Source organism: Protopterus annectens, chromosome 2.part1 (genome assembly GCF_019279795.1).
Source record: "Protopterus annectens isolate FY-2018-M chromosome 2.part1, PAN1.0, whole genome shotgun sequence".
Taxonomy (NCBI): Eukaryota; Metazoa; Chordata; order Ceratodontiformes; family Protopteridae; genus Protopterus; species Protopterus annectens.
Genome location: NC_056729.1, coordinates 494,299,441 through 494,315,704, shown reverse-complemented (window position 1 = coordinate 494,315,704; position 16,264 = coordinate 494,299,441). Strand labels below are relative to the sequence as shown.

Here is a 16,264-nt window from a genome sequence, read left to right as displayed (position 1 = left end):
GGCGTGCATAAAAAACGCAAAGCTAAAGACAGGCAGCCTGGATCCAAGCCAGACTCCGAGGCCTCATCTGGGCCGGTCGCCGGTTCTCCAGTTTTCAGTGAGGTGCCTACGCAGCCCCTGGCTACCGCTGAATTGGATCCCCAGACCGCTTCGGATTCTCCAGCAGAGAGTTCTAGGCCGACGCAGCCATTTTCTTTAGGCCCTACCAACGACATTGCAGTAGGAGAAGCCGGTGCTGTAGAAACACCTTCGGTTTCTGAAGGTGTCTTCAGACCGACTACTCTCACCATAAAATCTTATGCTAAGCTTAAGACTCCTCTAAAACCAAAAAAGACTACACTTTAGTCTCCAGGTCAAGGCCCTATGCCTAAGAAACAGATGCTTAAAATGGCTGAAGATTTGATTTCTTTGATCAGGGGTTCCCAACCCCCCCCCGACAAAAGGCCTAGACAAGAGGAGGATTATGCCTCCTCTGATCAAGTGTCTGTTTCCTCAGGCTCCTCTTAGGAACAGGATTACTCCTTTCCCCCTTATGAAGATTCTGATGCTGAAGACTCAATTCCCTCAGCTTCTCCCCCTGAAGATTATTCCTTTGGGGAAACCTTACATACCATGAGGGAACATTTCCACTGGGAAGGTCAGGACTTCTCCGACTCTAAGAAAAGGCTCCGAGAGTTTCTTTTACTCCCCCAGCACAGACCACTTGCTATCCCCCCAGTTTTAGACATTGTGGATGATGTTTTCTTAGAATCTAGTCTAAATCCAGATTCTCTGCCTCCTGCTCCAGCCAAACCAGATAGATACTATAGAGTGCCTGAATCACACAAATTACTATACAAAAGCCCTGTTGCTGATCCAGAGACAATCTCCCAGGGTCCCAAAGGGGCTAAGGCTTCTATGGCTAAAAATCCTGTACCCTCTGAAAGGGACTCCAGAGCACTAGATAGGTGGGGGAAGAAGGTTTACACCTCAGCTACTCTAGCTATGAGAGCACTAAATTGTCAATTTCACATGCTTAAATACCAGCAATACCTAATGTCTCAAATAAAACAAAAGATGGGCACACACCCTCAACAGTCTGAATTCAAGGAAATGCAGGATCTGTTGCATGCAGCTGAACAGGTGGGCAAACATACTTTACAATGTGGTTTTGATGCCTTGGAAGCTTCCTCTAGAGCAGCTGTTACTGGGTCTGTTATACGTAGGCATGATTGGTTAAAGGAACAATCTCTGCCTGATCATGTTAAAGCAAAGTTACTAGATGCACCCTTACAGCAGGATGTCTTATTTGGGGTTAAAGCAGAGGAGGTTTTAAAGAAAATGGAAGGTAAGGCAACATCTATACAGACGGCCAAAGATTTCTTACAGGTACAGCCCCCACGCTTCAGCAGAAATTGGCCAACAAAAAATTGGTCCTTTCCAGCCTCTGACAGACCACAGAGGGGTAAATACAGACACCCAAGGGGCAGAGGACAAGCACAAATCCCTTACAAACCTCGCCAATGGGGCACTGCAACACAGAAGGGAGGAGAAGACAGGTCCCAAACTACTAGAAGGCAAACACAATGACTTAAACCTCAAACTGCCAAGCAAAACTCTCTTGGCAGCTCCCTTGGGAGGAAAATTAGCACTTTTTGCAGACAACTGGCGCATCGTCACAAAGGACAAATGGGTCCTCGACATTATCTCACAAGGATACAGATTCCATTTCCACACCTTGCCAAGGATAAAAGGAATGCCAAACCTGCCACAAAATCAATGGGCAGAGGCACAAAAACAAATTACAGCTCTCATGGACATGAGAGCCATTCAACTGGTACCTGCACAGGAGCAAGGCCAAGGATTTTACTCAAGGCTCTTTCTAGTCCCCAGAAAGGACAATGCTTGGAGACCCATTCTGGACCTTTCAATTTTAAACACCTTCTTGCAAGTACCCAAATTCAAGATGCTAACACTACAGCAGCTTCTTCCCATGTTGGGCAAGAAAGCTTGGCTAGTAATGTTGGACCTCAAGGAGGCATACCTGCATGTCCCTATCAGACAAAATTGCAGAAGATACCTCCATTTCATTGCAGGTTCAACCCATTACCAATTCTCTGCACTGCCCTTTGTCTTATCTACTGCGCCCAGGGGCTTCACAAAATGCCTGGCACCAGTAATTGCATACTGCAGACAAAGAGGAATTCAAATATACCCATACCTGGACGACTGCCTCATCCAAGCAGAAAGCAAGGTCATTCTCTTAAAACACCTGGCTTTTGTAAAACATCTTCTAAGTTGCCTAGGGTACACAGTAAACGAAAAGAAATCAAAATTAGTGCCCTCACAAAATATGACATTCCTGGGTGCCAGCTTGAATACAACGGCCCAGATGGCTTATCTAATGCCAGACAACAACTACAATTAACTCAATACTTCAGAGCAATGGCAACAAAGACCCAACTCCCTGCAAGAAAAAATCTGCAGGCCTTGGGCTTCATGGCATCTTGCATACTACTAATACCATTTGCAAAACTGCATATGAGGAAATTACAATGGTACCTAAAAAGCGTATGGACTCAACACAGCCACAGCTTGGAAACAATGATACCTCTCATTCCCTGCCTTCAACAGGAATTTCTATGGTGGTCACAGGCATGTCACCTCAAGGGTCAGCCTTTCACCTTACCCCCAGCCAGGCAAACTATGACAACAGATGCATCGGACTATGCCTGGGGGGCACACAGGCAGGACGGTGCATTCAAGACATATGGACTGCAGATCAAAGGAATCTGCACATCAATCAAAAAGAAATGCTAGCTGTACAAAATGCTCTGACAGCCTTCAAGGACCTCTTACATCCAGGACAGCTTATCATAAGGACAGACAACACCACAGTAATGTGGTACATAAACAAGTAAGGGGGTACACACTCCTACCCTCTATGCAGGCAAGCAATGACCTTGTGGAACACAGCATTGGCTTATCAAGTTCAATTACAAGCTCAATTCCTGCCAAGGAAAAAGAACACATTGGCAGACGACCTCAGCAGAAACATCATGGATCCCTACGAGTAGAAACTGGATCCACAAGTAACAAGTATTTGCAATGATAACTCAAAAATGGGGGCTCCCTCCCAGACATAGACCTGTTTGCCAGCCCCCAAAACTATCAACTAACAAAATTTTGCACAAGGACTTTTCACCATCAAGCTTGGAAAGTGGACGCACTCTCATTCAGTTGGAAAATGCTGACAGTATATGCCTTTCCTCCATTACCCCTTCTCACAAAGGTGCTGCTGAAAGTCAGGATGGAGAGACCCTGAATGATACTCATTGCCCCAGACTGGCCACGCCAACACTGGTACCCACTATTAAGGAATATGGCCCAGGGCCCACCATGGATTCTACCACAAATTACCCATCTGCTCACACAGCAAGAAAATCAGATTCTACACAGCCAGCTCAAAACCTTAAACTTGGCTGCATGGCAAATCACCTAAGCAACCAGCCAGCTCTTCTCTCACAAGCTGTTATGGATGTTATTCTGGAGACCAGGAGGCCCAGCACCAGGAAAGCTTACTCAGACAAATGGAAAAGGTTTTGTGCCTGGAACCAAGCTAAAGGCCAAAATACCCTTCAGCCTGACATACCTCAGATTCTGCAATATTTAACTGAGATGTTACACAAAGGGCTTTCTTTTTCATCTATTAAAATCCACACCTCAGCTATTTCAGCTCACTACAACACGGATCCTCCCTTATTTTCACATCCACTCCTAAGGCAGTTTCTCAGAGGGGCCAAAAACATTAGGCCTTCCAGGAGAGCACCAACACCTACTTGGGACCTCACCTTTGTTCTGGAAAAACTTACGCTACCTTCTTTTGAGACAGCTTTCTCAGCTGACTTAAAGTTTATATCATGGAAGACTGCCCTGCTGCTAGCAATTACTTCAGCGAGGAGAGTTTCAGAGCTTCAGGCACTAATGGCAGTATAGCCTTTCCTCATTTTTCATAACCCCTCCTTTATGCATAAGGTGGTATCCAGTGTGACTCTAAATCAAACCATCCGTTTACCCACCTTCTTTCCAAATCCACAGAACAAAGGAGAAAGACTCCTACATTACTTGGACATTCACAGGCAGCTACGTTACTACTTGGATAAAACTAAGGTTTTCAGAAAATATGACCAGCTTTTTGTATCCTATGCTACAGCATCACAAGGAAAGGCTATCTCAAAACAGACCATTTCCAAATGGATAGGACATTGCATATGTTTTTGCTACACCCACCATGGAAAACCAGTCCCTGCTAGCATAAAGCCCCACTCTACCAGGGCAGCAGCTACATCTACAGCCTTCCTCAGGGGGGTGCCAACCAAGGATATTCTGGAAGCTGCAACTTGGAGTTCAGTACACACTTTCACCAAACATTACCACTTACCACTTTATTCTAAGACTAGAGCTGGCTTCGCCACTGAAGTTTTGCAGGGCCTTCTAGCCTCCTCTAACCCTGTTTGACTCCACCTCCCATCCTTAGCTTTGGGATTCTACCCAAGTGTGATGACTGCAGCAGGGTAACACGAACATAGTACAGTTTTGTACCTACCATAAATGTAGATGTTCGAGTGTATACCCTGCTGCAGTCCAGGTTACCCTCCCTCCATCCCCTCTGACCTAACTAAGACCTTTCTATACCTTAAAATCTGTTACAACCTTTGTGGTGTATTTGCTTATAGCTGGAGGGATTTTTTGTTTATGCTACACTTTTTATTATTGGTACTATCTACTGACCACCATTTGGGGGGGGGGGGGGCACCTGACATCTGGGGCAAGAAAAACTGAAGAAAATTGCTTCGGATGCCTCTCATATACCCCTGGCGCACTGACGTCAGAGAAAAAGCAACAGCAACTGACGCCGGACCAAGACTTTGGAATTCGGGCCGACTGCGGGACCGCCTGACGGCAGGATAACCCAAGTATGATGACTGCAGCAGGGTATACACTCGCTCAAGTGTGGGGTAATTTACTGCACTGTTATAACTTGTTGATACTTGTGAACCTCTGCTATCTTTAAAAAAAAAAAAAAAAAAAAAAAAACTTGCTTTTTTCCCATTTTTCTGAGATTTAAAAAAGTTCAGTTACAGGCTTGCTATTCTGAACTGTTTGTAGGTTTCTTGGAGGCCATTTTTTGTTTGGGCTAAAGGGAAGTCTCTCTGTTCATCAGTGGCAATGATAAACATTGAGCAGCCTGCCTGCCCCTGTGGGAGTGGTTACTGCCTTGAAACTGTAGTTTTATTGGCCATTTTGGGTCAATTCCTAACTCCTTGATCTCCCTCTCTTAAAACCCTCTTTTGCACCGTTTTGCGCGTTTTTGTGCATAGCGCAACAACGGGCAGCGCCGCCTAATTGGGTTTAAACTATTCCTGGCTCCACGAAGTCTGCTCTTCACTTTTTCTCTTAGAACTGCTCTATCTCTCAAATTAAACACCATATTCTCATTCTAAGGCCCTTCACTGGTCCAAATAAGTAATCTTACAAGTTAGCACTATTAAACCATAAGCACTAAACACTACTTACTCTTATACTCTCTACGATTACCTTGACCCCTATTGGTCCATCATAATTCAGTTTCCCTATATTACTCTAGCATGTCCAAAGGTCAGTCAATGGTTTCCTCTCCAGTCCAGCTGGTGAATCTGGGAATTTTGAGGCAATGTTACAACTGTCTCATGTACACGGACAACCCTCTCATCCTCCAAACAGGTTCAAATATATGTGAGAGATGCAACCATATAGCCAAACTGGAGGCTGAGCTCTCTCATCTCAAAACTGGTGAAACCAGTCAGGAGGAGAAGGTAACCTCACACAACACAATTCCAGTATCACATAGTCCCACCACATCAGCGAACCAAACACATAAATACACAAAAACATACTCAGAGGCTCTAAATAAAAATCTACCTAAGCAACAGAGACCTCCAAAGCAGACATCCAAGCAAACGCTACCCCAAAACAAAACACGCACAACACATAGCCCACAAAGTCAGTGTGCCAAGCAGCCACAGCCCTTAAGGCTGAATAACACACCTGATACTCTTGTAATAGGTGACTGTATTGTCAGACACACTGACGTCCCGCTCACCAGGCTGAACAAAGAGAAGGTCACAGTGAGCTGCCTGTTGGGCGCTAGGATCCACCACATAACGCAAGCACTCAGGTCACTCCAAAGCAAATACAAATATGACTCAGTCATCGTACATGTTGGTGTGAATGACCTGAGACGTACCTCCCTGGACTACATGAAAAGAGACATAGAGGAGCTCTCTGATCATGTAGCCCAGGCCGGTATGACCCTGACCTTGAGCAGCATCTTACCCTCACCTAGAATGATGCCACAGTACAAAGACAAAATGATCGATTTTAACAATTGGCTAAAATTTTGGTGTCATTCAAAGGGGATCCAGTGTCTGTCAGCCTGGGATGACATGCTCGACAAGCCACGTTGCTTCGCTAGGGACTGCTTGCACCTGTCACCACTGGGCTTTCGGATATTGGCAAAGGCTCTTGCCACTCCCATAGTGCCTTTTTTAGGCAAGGCTCAAAAGTCAAACCCACCTCCATAGACAGCACAAGGAACAAGAAACTAAGGGTAATGCTGCTAAACGCCAGAAGTCTTAACCTCAGGATGCACGCACTCGAAGCTCTCCTCAGTATGGAGAACATCGATATCTGTGCAGTGACAGAAACCTGATTCAAAGCTCCAGAGAGCACCCCAGCACTACCAGGCATATCATGCTTTTCTGCCCCAAAACCCAGACTGAACCACAAAAGGAGGGGGAGTTTCCATATTTATCAAGGATATCCACACCTCCAGGTTAGTGGCATTGCACGAAGTATCGGAGATCATCCATGTGAAACTAACAGTGGGCAAGACTGCTTTTCAGTTTATAGCATCCTATAGACCACCCTCTCAAAGTCAGGAATCCCACTCGGCTTTCCTGAAAACATTGGAGAACATGAAGATCTCTCTGAACACCATTATATTGGGTGACTTCAACTACCCAAACATAGACTGGGAGCACTACTCAAGCCCCAGCACCTTAGCCTAAAGGTTCCTGGAAGTTATAAATTCAAATGCTATGGAACAACTAGTCACCACTCCCACAAGAGGGGATAACATACTAGACCTGATCATTACCAACATGGGTACTCTATGCTCCATACCAGAAATATATCCCTCATTGGTAAGATCAGACCATAAATTAATTTCACTGGATATCCACATCCCGACCCCACCCCCAACCCAGAAAACCACAGTGAAAAACTTCTCAAACGCGAACTTCTCACTTCTCAAAACCGAAGTGGAATCCTTCAAGGCCCCAGGGCCAGTGGAAACTACGGCCCAAACTGCAGAATCCTATATAAACGCATTCTACGGACATCTCCAGGAATGCATGGATCATGCTATCCCAAACAAAACCAAGACACAATCATCCAAGGGCAGGTGTCCAGTCTGGTGGACCCCAGCCATAAATAAACTGTACAACAGAAGGAGGAAGCTACTACATGATAGAGCAAAATCCCTAATAGGGAAGGCAGCTCTGATCAGTACTAGCAAAAAATTACGATCCCTCATAAAATCCTCCAAGGCCAGCTTTGAGAGAAAAATTGCACAGGACACTAAAGACAATCATAAGGCTTTTTTCAGTTATGTTAGGAACCTGGGATGCAGCTCCCAGACTTGTTCTGAGTTGACTCTAAACGACAAAAAATACACTGAACACACAGACATCGCCAATATCCTGGCAGACAGGTTCAGTGCAAACTTCTCTACCCCCTCCCCCCAAAAAGAGCATGTATATATCCCAGCAGAGGGCTGCCTCCCAAACATCTCTGATGCTCAGGTGAAGGCTGCCCTCTCCAAAGCAAAAAACACTGCTTCCATGGGACCAGATGGTGTCCCGGGTTGCGTCCTACATGAACTCCAAGAAGAACTAACCCCTCAAATAAAACAGCTGTACAATCTCAGCCTCACTACAGGATATGTGCCCACAGAATGGCGTACAGCAACAGTGGTCCCACTCCACAAAGGTGGAGCCTCTACAGACCCAGGAAACTATCGCCCCATAAGCCTGACTAGCCTAGTCTGCAAGGCTATGGAGAGGATCATCATGGAGCTTATAAACAAAGACATTGGGGACCTACAGACACTAGATCCTACCCAATTCGGCTTCGTCAAGGGCAGATCCTGCCTTTTGAACCTGGTCGACTTCTTTGAAACAGTCACCAAAGCCATAGATGAAGGGAAGGTAGTCCACACAGCCTCTCTGGACCTAGCAAAGGCATTTGACACAATACCCCACTCGGGCATCATAGATAAGCTATCCAGCTTAAATATAAACCCCTATGTCACAAGATGGGTCGCAAACTGGCTCAAAGACAGAACACACAGCGTGAGAGTTGCTGGAGCCATGTCAGACTCGAAACCGGTCACAAGTGGCGTCCCACAAGGTTCTGTCCCGGGAACGCTCTTGTTCGGTATATACTTTTCCGAGGTACAGGCCAACGTGGGAGGACTATGGCTCACCAAGTTCGCAGATGACTGCAAACTGGGCGCCATAATCGACTCTCCAGCTGACACAAACATCCTTCAAAAAGGTCTTACAGAGACGGATAACTGGTGCCAGAGCCATGGTCTAAAGCTAAATGCCAAAAAGTGTATAGTAATACCCATTGGCAAAAACAATGTGCCCACAAATTACCACATAGACGGTAACCCATTAAGTACAGAGAAAGTAATTAGGGATCTGGGGACCCAAGTTGATAGCAATCTCTCCTTTGACAACCACATTGCCAAAGTGGTTAGAAAGACCTTCTACATAGCCCACCTCATCATGAAAGGATTCACATCTAGATCAAAAGAGGTAATCGTGCCCCTTTATTCATCCCTCATCAGGCCTATCATAGAATATAATGCCCCTTTTGGGATGTACCTTACCCGACACCTGCAGCAATTAGAAAGACCCCAAAAGTACCTCACCAAGAGGATCAAGGGACTCAAGCAGATGCCATATGCTGCTCGGTTAAAAAAACTCCAGCTCTACTCAGTTGCATACCGCCTACTTCGAGGCGATCTATGCCTGACATATAAAGCTATGTCCAATCCAGAATTAATGGACATGCTTCACCTCAGTAAATCTAAATCCCTTAGAGCCACACGCTCGAGGGACTTGAACCTCAGCACAGAAATAAATAGAACTTGCTGGAGGGACAGATTCATAACCCAGAAGGCTCCCTTCGCTCTGCAGTAGAATTACAATTCATGTTAGGCAGTGCACCTCACTGAATCTCTTCAAGAAGAATCTTGATGAGTGGATGGGGGATCGTAGGTTTGTCCCGGGGATTACTTCCGTGTCACTATTAGACAGAGGCACAGTAAACTAAACCTTAAAAAGGGCACAGTATACTCAAATCAAGGGGTGGCATAAGCCAAACAAAATCGGGCTAGGTTTGTAATTGCCATAGGGCAGATAGCCTAGTGTGAACCTATGAACCTATGAATCTATGAACATCTACATTTATGGTAGGTACAAAACTGTACTTTTACAGTAGTAGTTCTTTTTGTCTGTAAGTATTGCCTTTTTTGTACTATTTCTCAACTGCCTAAAGGTTTGTTGCTCAGAGATATCTTTAGTGGCTCGCCACTTAGCCCAAGACGTGTTCCTGAGCAGGATTTTTTGTTTGGTTTCTTTAGTTAGCCAGGGGGGTGGTTTGGACTTCATTCTCATAGATCGTTTGGGTGCATGCGTATCTAAGACAGCTAAGAAGTTAGAGGTAAAATATTTAATGGCTTCTTCAAGTGGGAGAGTTTTTAGGGGGTTCCAGTCACAGGCTTTAAGTTCACTTTGGAACAATGCTGGATTAAAGTGTTTGTTTATGTGCAAAATCATACAGGTGGGGGGGGGTTAGAGATATCATTTTTCTGCCTAGTAATGTAGGTCACAGTATGATCACTAATGTCGTCAGGGAGAGTTCCTACCTTATACACTTGCTGCTGTCTATTTATGAGTATCCAGTCTAATGTGCTTTCTTTTTTGTTTGGTTTGTTGATTCTGGTTGTGGAGGTGATTGTTTGAGTAAAGCCATGAAGGTTAATGAGGGAGGTGGGAGTATCAGCAATGATTCCTTTCCAGTCAGCATTAAAATCACCTAATATTATTGTCTCTTGTGGGTAAGTTGAGGACACCCAGCTTAGTATATCTTCTATTGTATTGGTATTATTGCCAGGAGGCAGGTAAATACAAATGATATATAATGATTTGCTGGGGTTGATATGAAGTCTAGAGATTAGTACTTCTGCATTACTGTCATGAGGTTGGTTGTATGGTAAGGGGGAGATGTGTAGTCCATCTTTAAATAGGATTGCTACTCCCCCGCCCTTATGTTTTAATCGGTCTTGCCTCAATATGTTGTAACCTTGAGGAACTATTTCATTATTTTTAGTACCTGGTTTTAACCCAGTTACGGCAATTACTATATGTTGTTTTGTTGCCATAAGTTGTTGCTCACTAGAAGAACTAAATGTGGTGTTGGGTGACTCTTTTATTATGTAACTCTGCTAACCAGTACTGGTAAAACAATATTGTGAGGCATACATTACTCTTGCATACTAGAATTCCCAACTAGAAAACCTGCCAGTTAATGCCTGATTTCACTGAATATAAGTTGACATGATATGAGTACTTAAGGGTCTATCCTTTGAAGTTTTGTTTTGTTGAATACCCTTGCAGTTCTACACATCCCCTGATTAAATCTGGCACTAGAAGAGCATAGCATTGCCCAGTAGTAAAGCTGGGCACACCATTCTGTTGATGCAGAAGTAATCTGCACTAACTTAACTCTACTACTGGAAGACTGCTTAATGCAGTACCATTATGAGTATTAAATATGAGTGTACATTTTATGCAGCCAGATTACCAAGTTTTATTTACTCTGAATAAATGTGTATAGACCTGTAATCTGAGTACATTACTTCTAATGTGACAAGAATGTTCTATGAAAACAAATATTAAATTATGTGTATCACGATTTGTAGCATGTGACCCACCCAATGCCACAGGACCACATCCACTAAACTTACAGTTCTATATATTACAGCTCTCAGGAACTGGAACAGAAAAGGTTGTTTTTATTGAAAGCTGTGAACACAGAGGATGCTTTAAGAAAAACGTGCATTTTTTTTTGGAAATCTGGTACTGTTCAAGTCAGTTTCATTCATTTGTAGTGGTACTAATAGAGTGCTTGTCAAGGGAGAGTGCGGTGGACACAACTGAATCACCACACATTTTTTCCTGTTGCCCTGCTTTGTTTGGGGAAATACATATTGAAGAAACATTTTTGAAATATACAGAAAAAAGTAAGGTTAATCTTCTCACAGTAAATATTTACTGACAACGCCACAGAGCAGTATTGCATCATCATCATCATCGTCATCATTGGATAACAAGTCAGTGATCCATATTCCTCCACTCATTTCAGCACATAAGACAAGAGTAGTGCAGTGTTCAAATTTAGCACCTTAATCTTCTCACAGCCTTTCAACTGCTGTAATGTTGTGGTACGTCTGTAAGTAGTTTCTTGTAGAATTTGGTAATGGAGAAGACCTGTGGCAGACTTCTTTTAAAAGTACTGAATAAGTCAAACAAAAATATTTTTTTCCCATTACAGAAGTCCAGTAATAGCAAGCCAAGTAACATTGCTGAAATTAATATTAAATAACTTTTCTCATTATATGACTTACTAGATTTATTTAAGTAGTTAAAGAATGGCGTTCTTCTTGTTTTCTAGACGGAGACTCTTCTTCTGCGAGTGGAAAAAAGAGCACTGTGTGACTGCCAGCCTACCAACGCACTGAGCTGAACCACGGATATGAGGCATCATGTCTTCCATTTGCTGGTTGTCATACACATGCTGTTCTGTGCAGCACATGCAGTTAATGGAGTGTATATTCAAACTTATGTAAACTACAGTGGGGAAAAAAAAAGAGTATTCTGTCAGGAAAGTTGCAGCCTATTTTATCTGGTAAATTTAAAACAATACTTTTGTTGGTTGATATTTTATCTCTTCATAAATTCCTCTGACATGCTGATTCCTCAGATATGAAAACCCATTCTTGGGGTGGTGAGTGTTACCGTCTTTCTAATTTAGTCCACAAAGTGTGCTATCACTGTTATGTCCTGTGGGTATGCTTGCAAGCAGGGCCCAGAAACACCAGAAATGCTGTTTAGATATGTTGCAGCACATGTGCGTCACCCTATGATTTCTGTTTTTTCTCCCATTTTTATTGTGACACACAGCACCACTGCAGCTTTACTGTGTGTACAGCATCTTTCCGTAGAAGAAACAATTTCTTACTGCACTGTAGGATTTGCAGCAGTACACCATCTGTATGTACCATCATTAAATTATCTTTTGCAGCCCTCTCCCATTACAGTTTTTGAATCTGTTCCTAAATATGTTTCTAGTACAGAAACATGATATTCTTTCTTCAAGGCCAGCATGTGACCTTTAAATGTTCATATACGAATAAGTCCCTACTCTTGTAGCACAGGCTTTTTTAATTCTTGTTGATTGTACTGTGAAGCCACTTTGTGTCATCGTTAACTTTTGCTTTGAGCTTAAACAGTCTAAATTATTCCATTGGAATCGATATGTTTTTGATATGTTACTCTCATGGCATTTACATTATTGGGGGATTTGGAGGTGCCCATCATTGAGGATTACTGCTGTAGTGAGGTTACATATTTATGGGAAATTACCACAGGTGAGTGTCTGCCCTCCTGGTCTGAATTCCAAAGCTTTTATGGGACATCCGAGGAGAGCAGTTAGATTTCTTTATTAGCCCTGAAGATCAGTCTGATGCAGAGCTAAAAATGGAAGCAGCTGGTTGGTTGCATTTTCATTTTTTTTTTTCTTTTTTCGTTTTGCTACAATAAGCAGTCAGTAGCCTATCCATGTCTACATTCGTCCCTTCCAGGCACCATCCACAGAAAGATCAGTTCTCAGTTTGGGAACTTGTCCTAGTTGTTGTGCTGAGTGAAATGTGATAAATGTTTGTATTTTACATTTTGCCGTTGTATTATTTAACCACATAACATGGGATTACTGGAAATGCTTGCAGATATGATTGCCTGCACAAAGTAGATTCTGCCTAAAGATTATCGTTTGGTTTCTTGTGTCTGGAGCAGAACCGCCGAGTCTCCATTAGTGAATACTACACAGCTTCATGGGGCATAGCATGTATGGGCATTTCTAGAGCACAAAAAACATGTGGCCTTGGTGCAAAAGACATTTGCTTCCTACAAGGGAGAACACAAGGGCAGGTGAAATCATAAGAGATCTCTGAAGGAAATACATAGACACCATCATATCGAGCAGCAAAAAAGAAGAAAAAAATAGAACAAGCGAGCAAGGGAGTGTGAGACCATGCATTCCTCTAGTGGTGCTGCTGAGAGCTGAGGACTTTGTACTCAGTGAAGAATTGCATTGTCTGTTCAAAATCTCACAACCTAGTTCTACTGTATCTTTGCCTGACGTAGCTCCTTTAGAGACAGACAGTGGAATTTCCCCCCATGTGATATTCTAGGCCTTAACTGAAGCTCACAAGGCTTCCATGGCACTTACTAGTTTTACTGGTTTCCATCATGGGCATTCCTCCTTGATAATGTTCAACTGTACCACCTGAAATTTGTTTGTGACAGGATATCGATATCTGAGACCAAAATTTCAATTTATATTGATGTTTGCCTCTACAACCTCTGATTATAAGAAATTTGCCTCATTGTAGTGCAGAATTAGCCATTGGGTATCTGTCCCATGTAGAGAAAGAGTGAATTCACTCTTCCTCAGATTCCATGAAATAACAATTGGATAAGCAAGATATGGAATATTTCACAGACCTCCTAATCACTGTGCTGTGATGCTAAGCATTAGGAAGAATGTATCAGTATACCTACCACCAGGAAACAGTTTTTTTGAATCTGATGAGAGAGTTCTTTAAAAAAGAACTCGGAGAAGGTTTTGGAATACAAAAAGAGGCATGCTGACTTATTGCACACACATAGTAAAGAAGGCATCAGGATGTCCCTCCAGTATTCCAGTCTTTTGAAGATACATTTGAGATGGTGTGTCTAGAATATGGCTCCCATCTTCCAGCCCCTAAGAAACATAGTAGTTTCTACAGAATGCAAGGCACCTGGAAATTGTTATATAAAAACCCCATTAGCAAGCTCTGTAGTTGTTTCTGTGGATGCTGCATGGAAATCTAAACTGGCTTTTGGACTCAAAAAGGTGCCAAATGGCAAGAAGAACTGAGTACAAGATCACTTCTGAAAGATGAAGTATACTTCTTCCTTAGATTTTAAGTTCATTAACTGCTAGACTCACATCATTAAATGCCAAGGGAAGATCCTCAACCAAGTGGTGGAGATGGCAACAGAGATGTTAGATGAAGCCCTTGGAGACACAGTCAGTCTTAGTAAATCAGACAGCTTTTTAAATGGAAGGCATGGTATTAAGTGTGGGTATGATGTTGATGCTTGCAGCAAAATAGCAGTGATGGGAATTATTATACGTAGCCATGGTAATTTGAGGATACAGCCTCTGCCAGAGGATGTTAAGGGGCAGTTATAAAACCAATTTCCTCCTCAATAATGTTTTAAAGACTAAAGGAGATGGGCAGACCATAAAGTCAAGCAAACAGTGATTTTACCCCCCCCCCCCGTGCATTGGTAAAATATGAATTGTCTTATGAAACAATGTCCTTCTGCAAAAAGAAATCTAATCAGCTTAAGCAAAAGAGGATCTTTGAGAGAAGCTAATCTTAGAGAGGAGGCAGAGCAAGGCAACAAGGTAGGAGGAGGGGAGGCAACTCTGCCCTCCCTCAGGATGGAAACTGGCAGTACTGTCTATGTTCCCATCCCACTTCCTCTTTCCTTTCTTCTTCCAGCATCATCTGATTTACAGGGATCAAGGCTGTCCCATTTCAAGGAAGATTTTGCCTTCAAACAAATGATTAAGAGAAATAATTGCCTCTGGCTATAAGTTAGAATTCAAGACTTTTACACCCATCATAGGTTCATAGGTTCATAGGTGTGTACTAGGCAAATGGCCCTGGATCCTTTACAAGCCTAGCTCGTAGAAGTGCCTTGGAAACACCTTCCACCTTACTGGGCCAGGTACAGGTAACATGGCCTATACTGGCACAGCTTTTGCTCTGTAGAGCTGCAGAGGGTAAGTTGGTGTCCCGTCTTGAAGAGCAGGGAGAAGGGATTTACTCTAGATTGTTCTAGTCCGTAATAAAGTTGGTCTTTGAAGGTCCATTCTAGAGTTATCCAGGCTGATTAAGTTTCTGAGGACTAACAGATTCAAAAATACTAACCTAGCATTCTGTGCTTCTACTCTTTTTTCCAAATTCTCTTTTAGGCATCCTGGCCCAGAAAGATGTGTACCTGCATATCCTTATTCACAGGTATCACAACTAGTACCTGAGGTGCAGACTAGGGCAAGACTACTTCCATTTCAGATCTTTGGCATTTCGTCTGTTCACTGTGGCTATAGTGTTTTTAAAATGCTTACCTTCAGTGTTTGCACACCTCAGGACACAAGGGATTCATGCTTAACATTATCTGAATAATTGCTTAATTCAACAATTTCTAGTGCAAGGCATTCACTGGTATCTCGAAGACTAGACACTTCTTAACTAATCTGGCATTCTCCCTTAATTTATTCAGGTTGAATCTGTGATAGTGGAAGACAAAAATGTCATTTGGGTCCCTACAGAACACAGAGCAGAGCAAACTGTACTTGTAATATACAAAGCCACAAAGCTGAAACTTTCTGGATGATCTTGATGGCCATCCAGAATGTTCATAAGGACAATGGCTGGCAAATCAGCCTCCATCCTAATTATCACCTTGGCCAAACTGCATTTGACAGAAATACATTGCTGTCCCATGAATTTGTGGGAACATCACAGCCAGTTGCTGCAGTAGATGCTACCCCTGAATCCCCCTGTCAGAGGGGATTTTTTACCTGGTGTTCCCATCAAGTGAAAAGCAGTATGGGGATGCCATTTGTAATTCCAGAAGTGATACATAACCATAAACTATGGATGCTGCAGATGTAACTTGGGGGTACATATAAAGCACCTAAAGTATACAGCATGTTGTCATAATTCAAAAGCATATCAGTCTAAAGTAGATGCTGGCTGTTCAATCTTTCAAAA

The 16,264-nt window shown here is 43.0% G+C and overlaps 1 protein-coding gene across 1 annotated transcript in view; it reads left to right on the top strand.

Moving 5' to 3' along the window:
* The window catches only part of CCHR2.PART1H4orf48 (chromosome chr2.part1 C4orf48 homolog), a 139,268-nt gene extending 123,477 nt beyond the window's left edge, over positions 1-15,791 (top strand). Inside the window, exon 4 of the mRNA XM_044062291.1 lies at positions 11,827-15,791. Within this exon, the coding sequence (XP_043918226.1) occupies positions 11,827-11,898 (72 nt within the window). The 3' untranslated portion in view covers positions 11,899-15,791. The remainder of the gene's footprint in view (positions 1-11,826) is intronic.
* Positions 15,792-16,264: the final 473 nt, after the last annotated feature.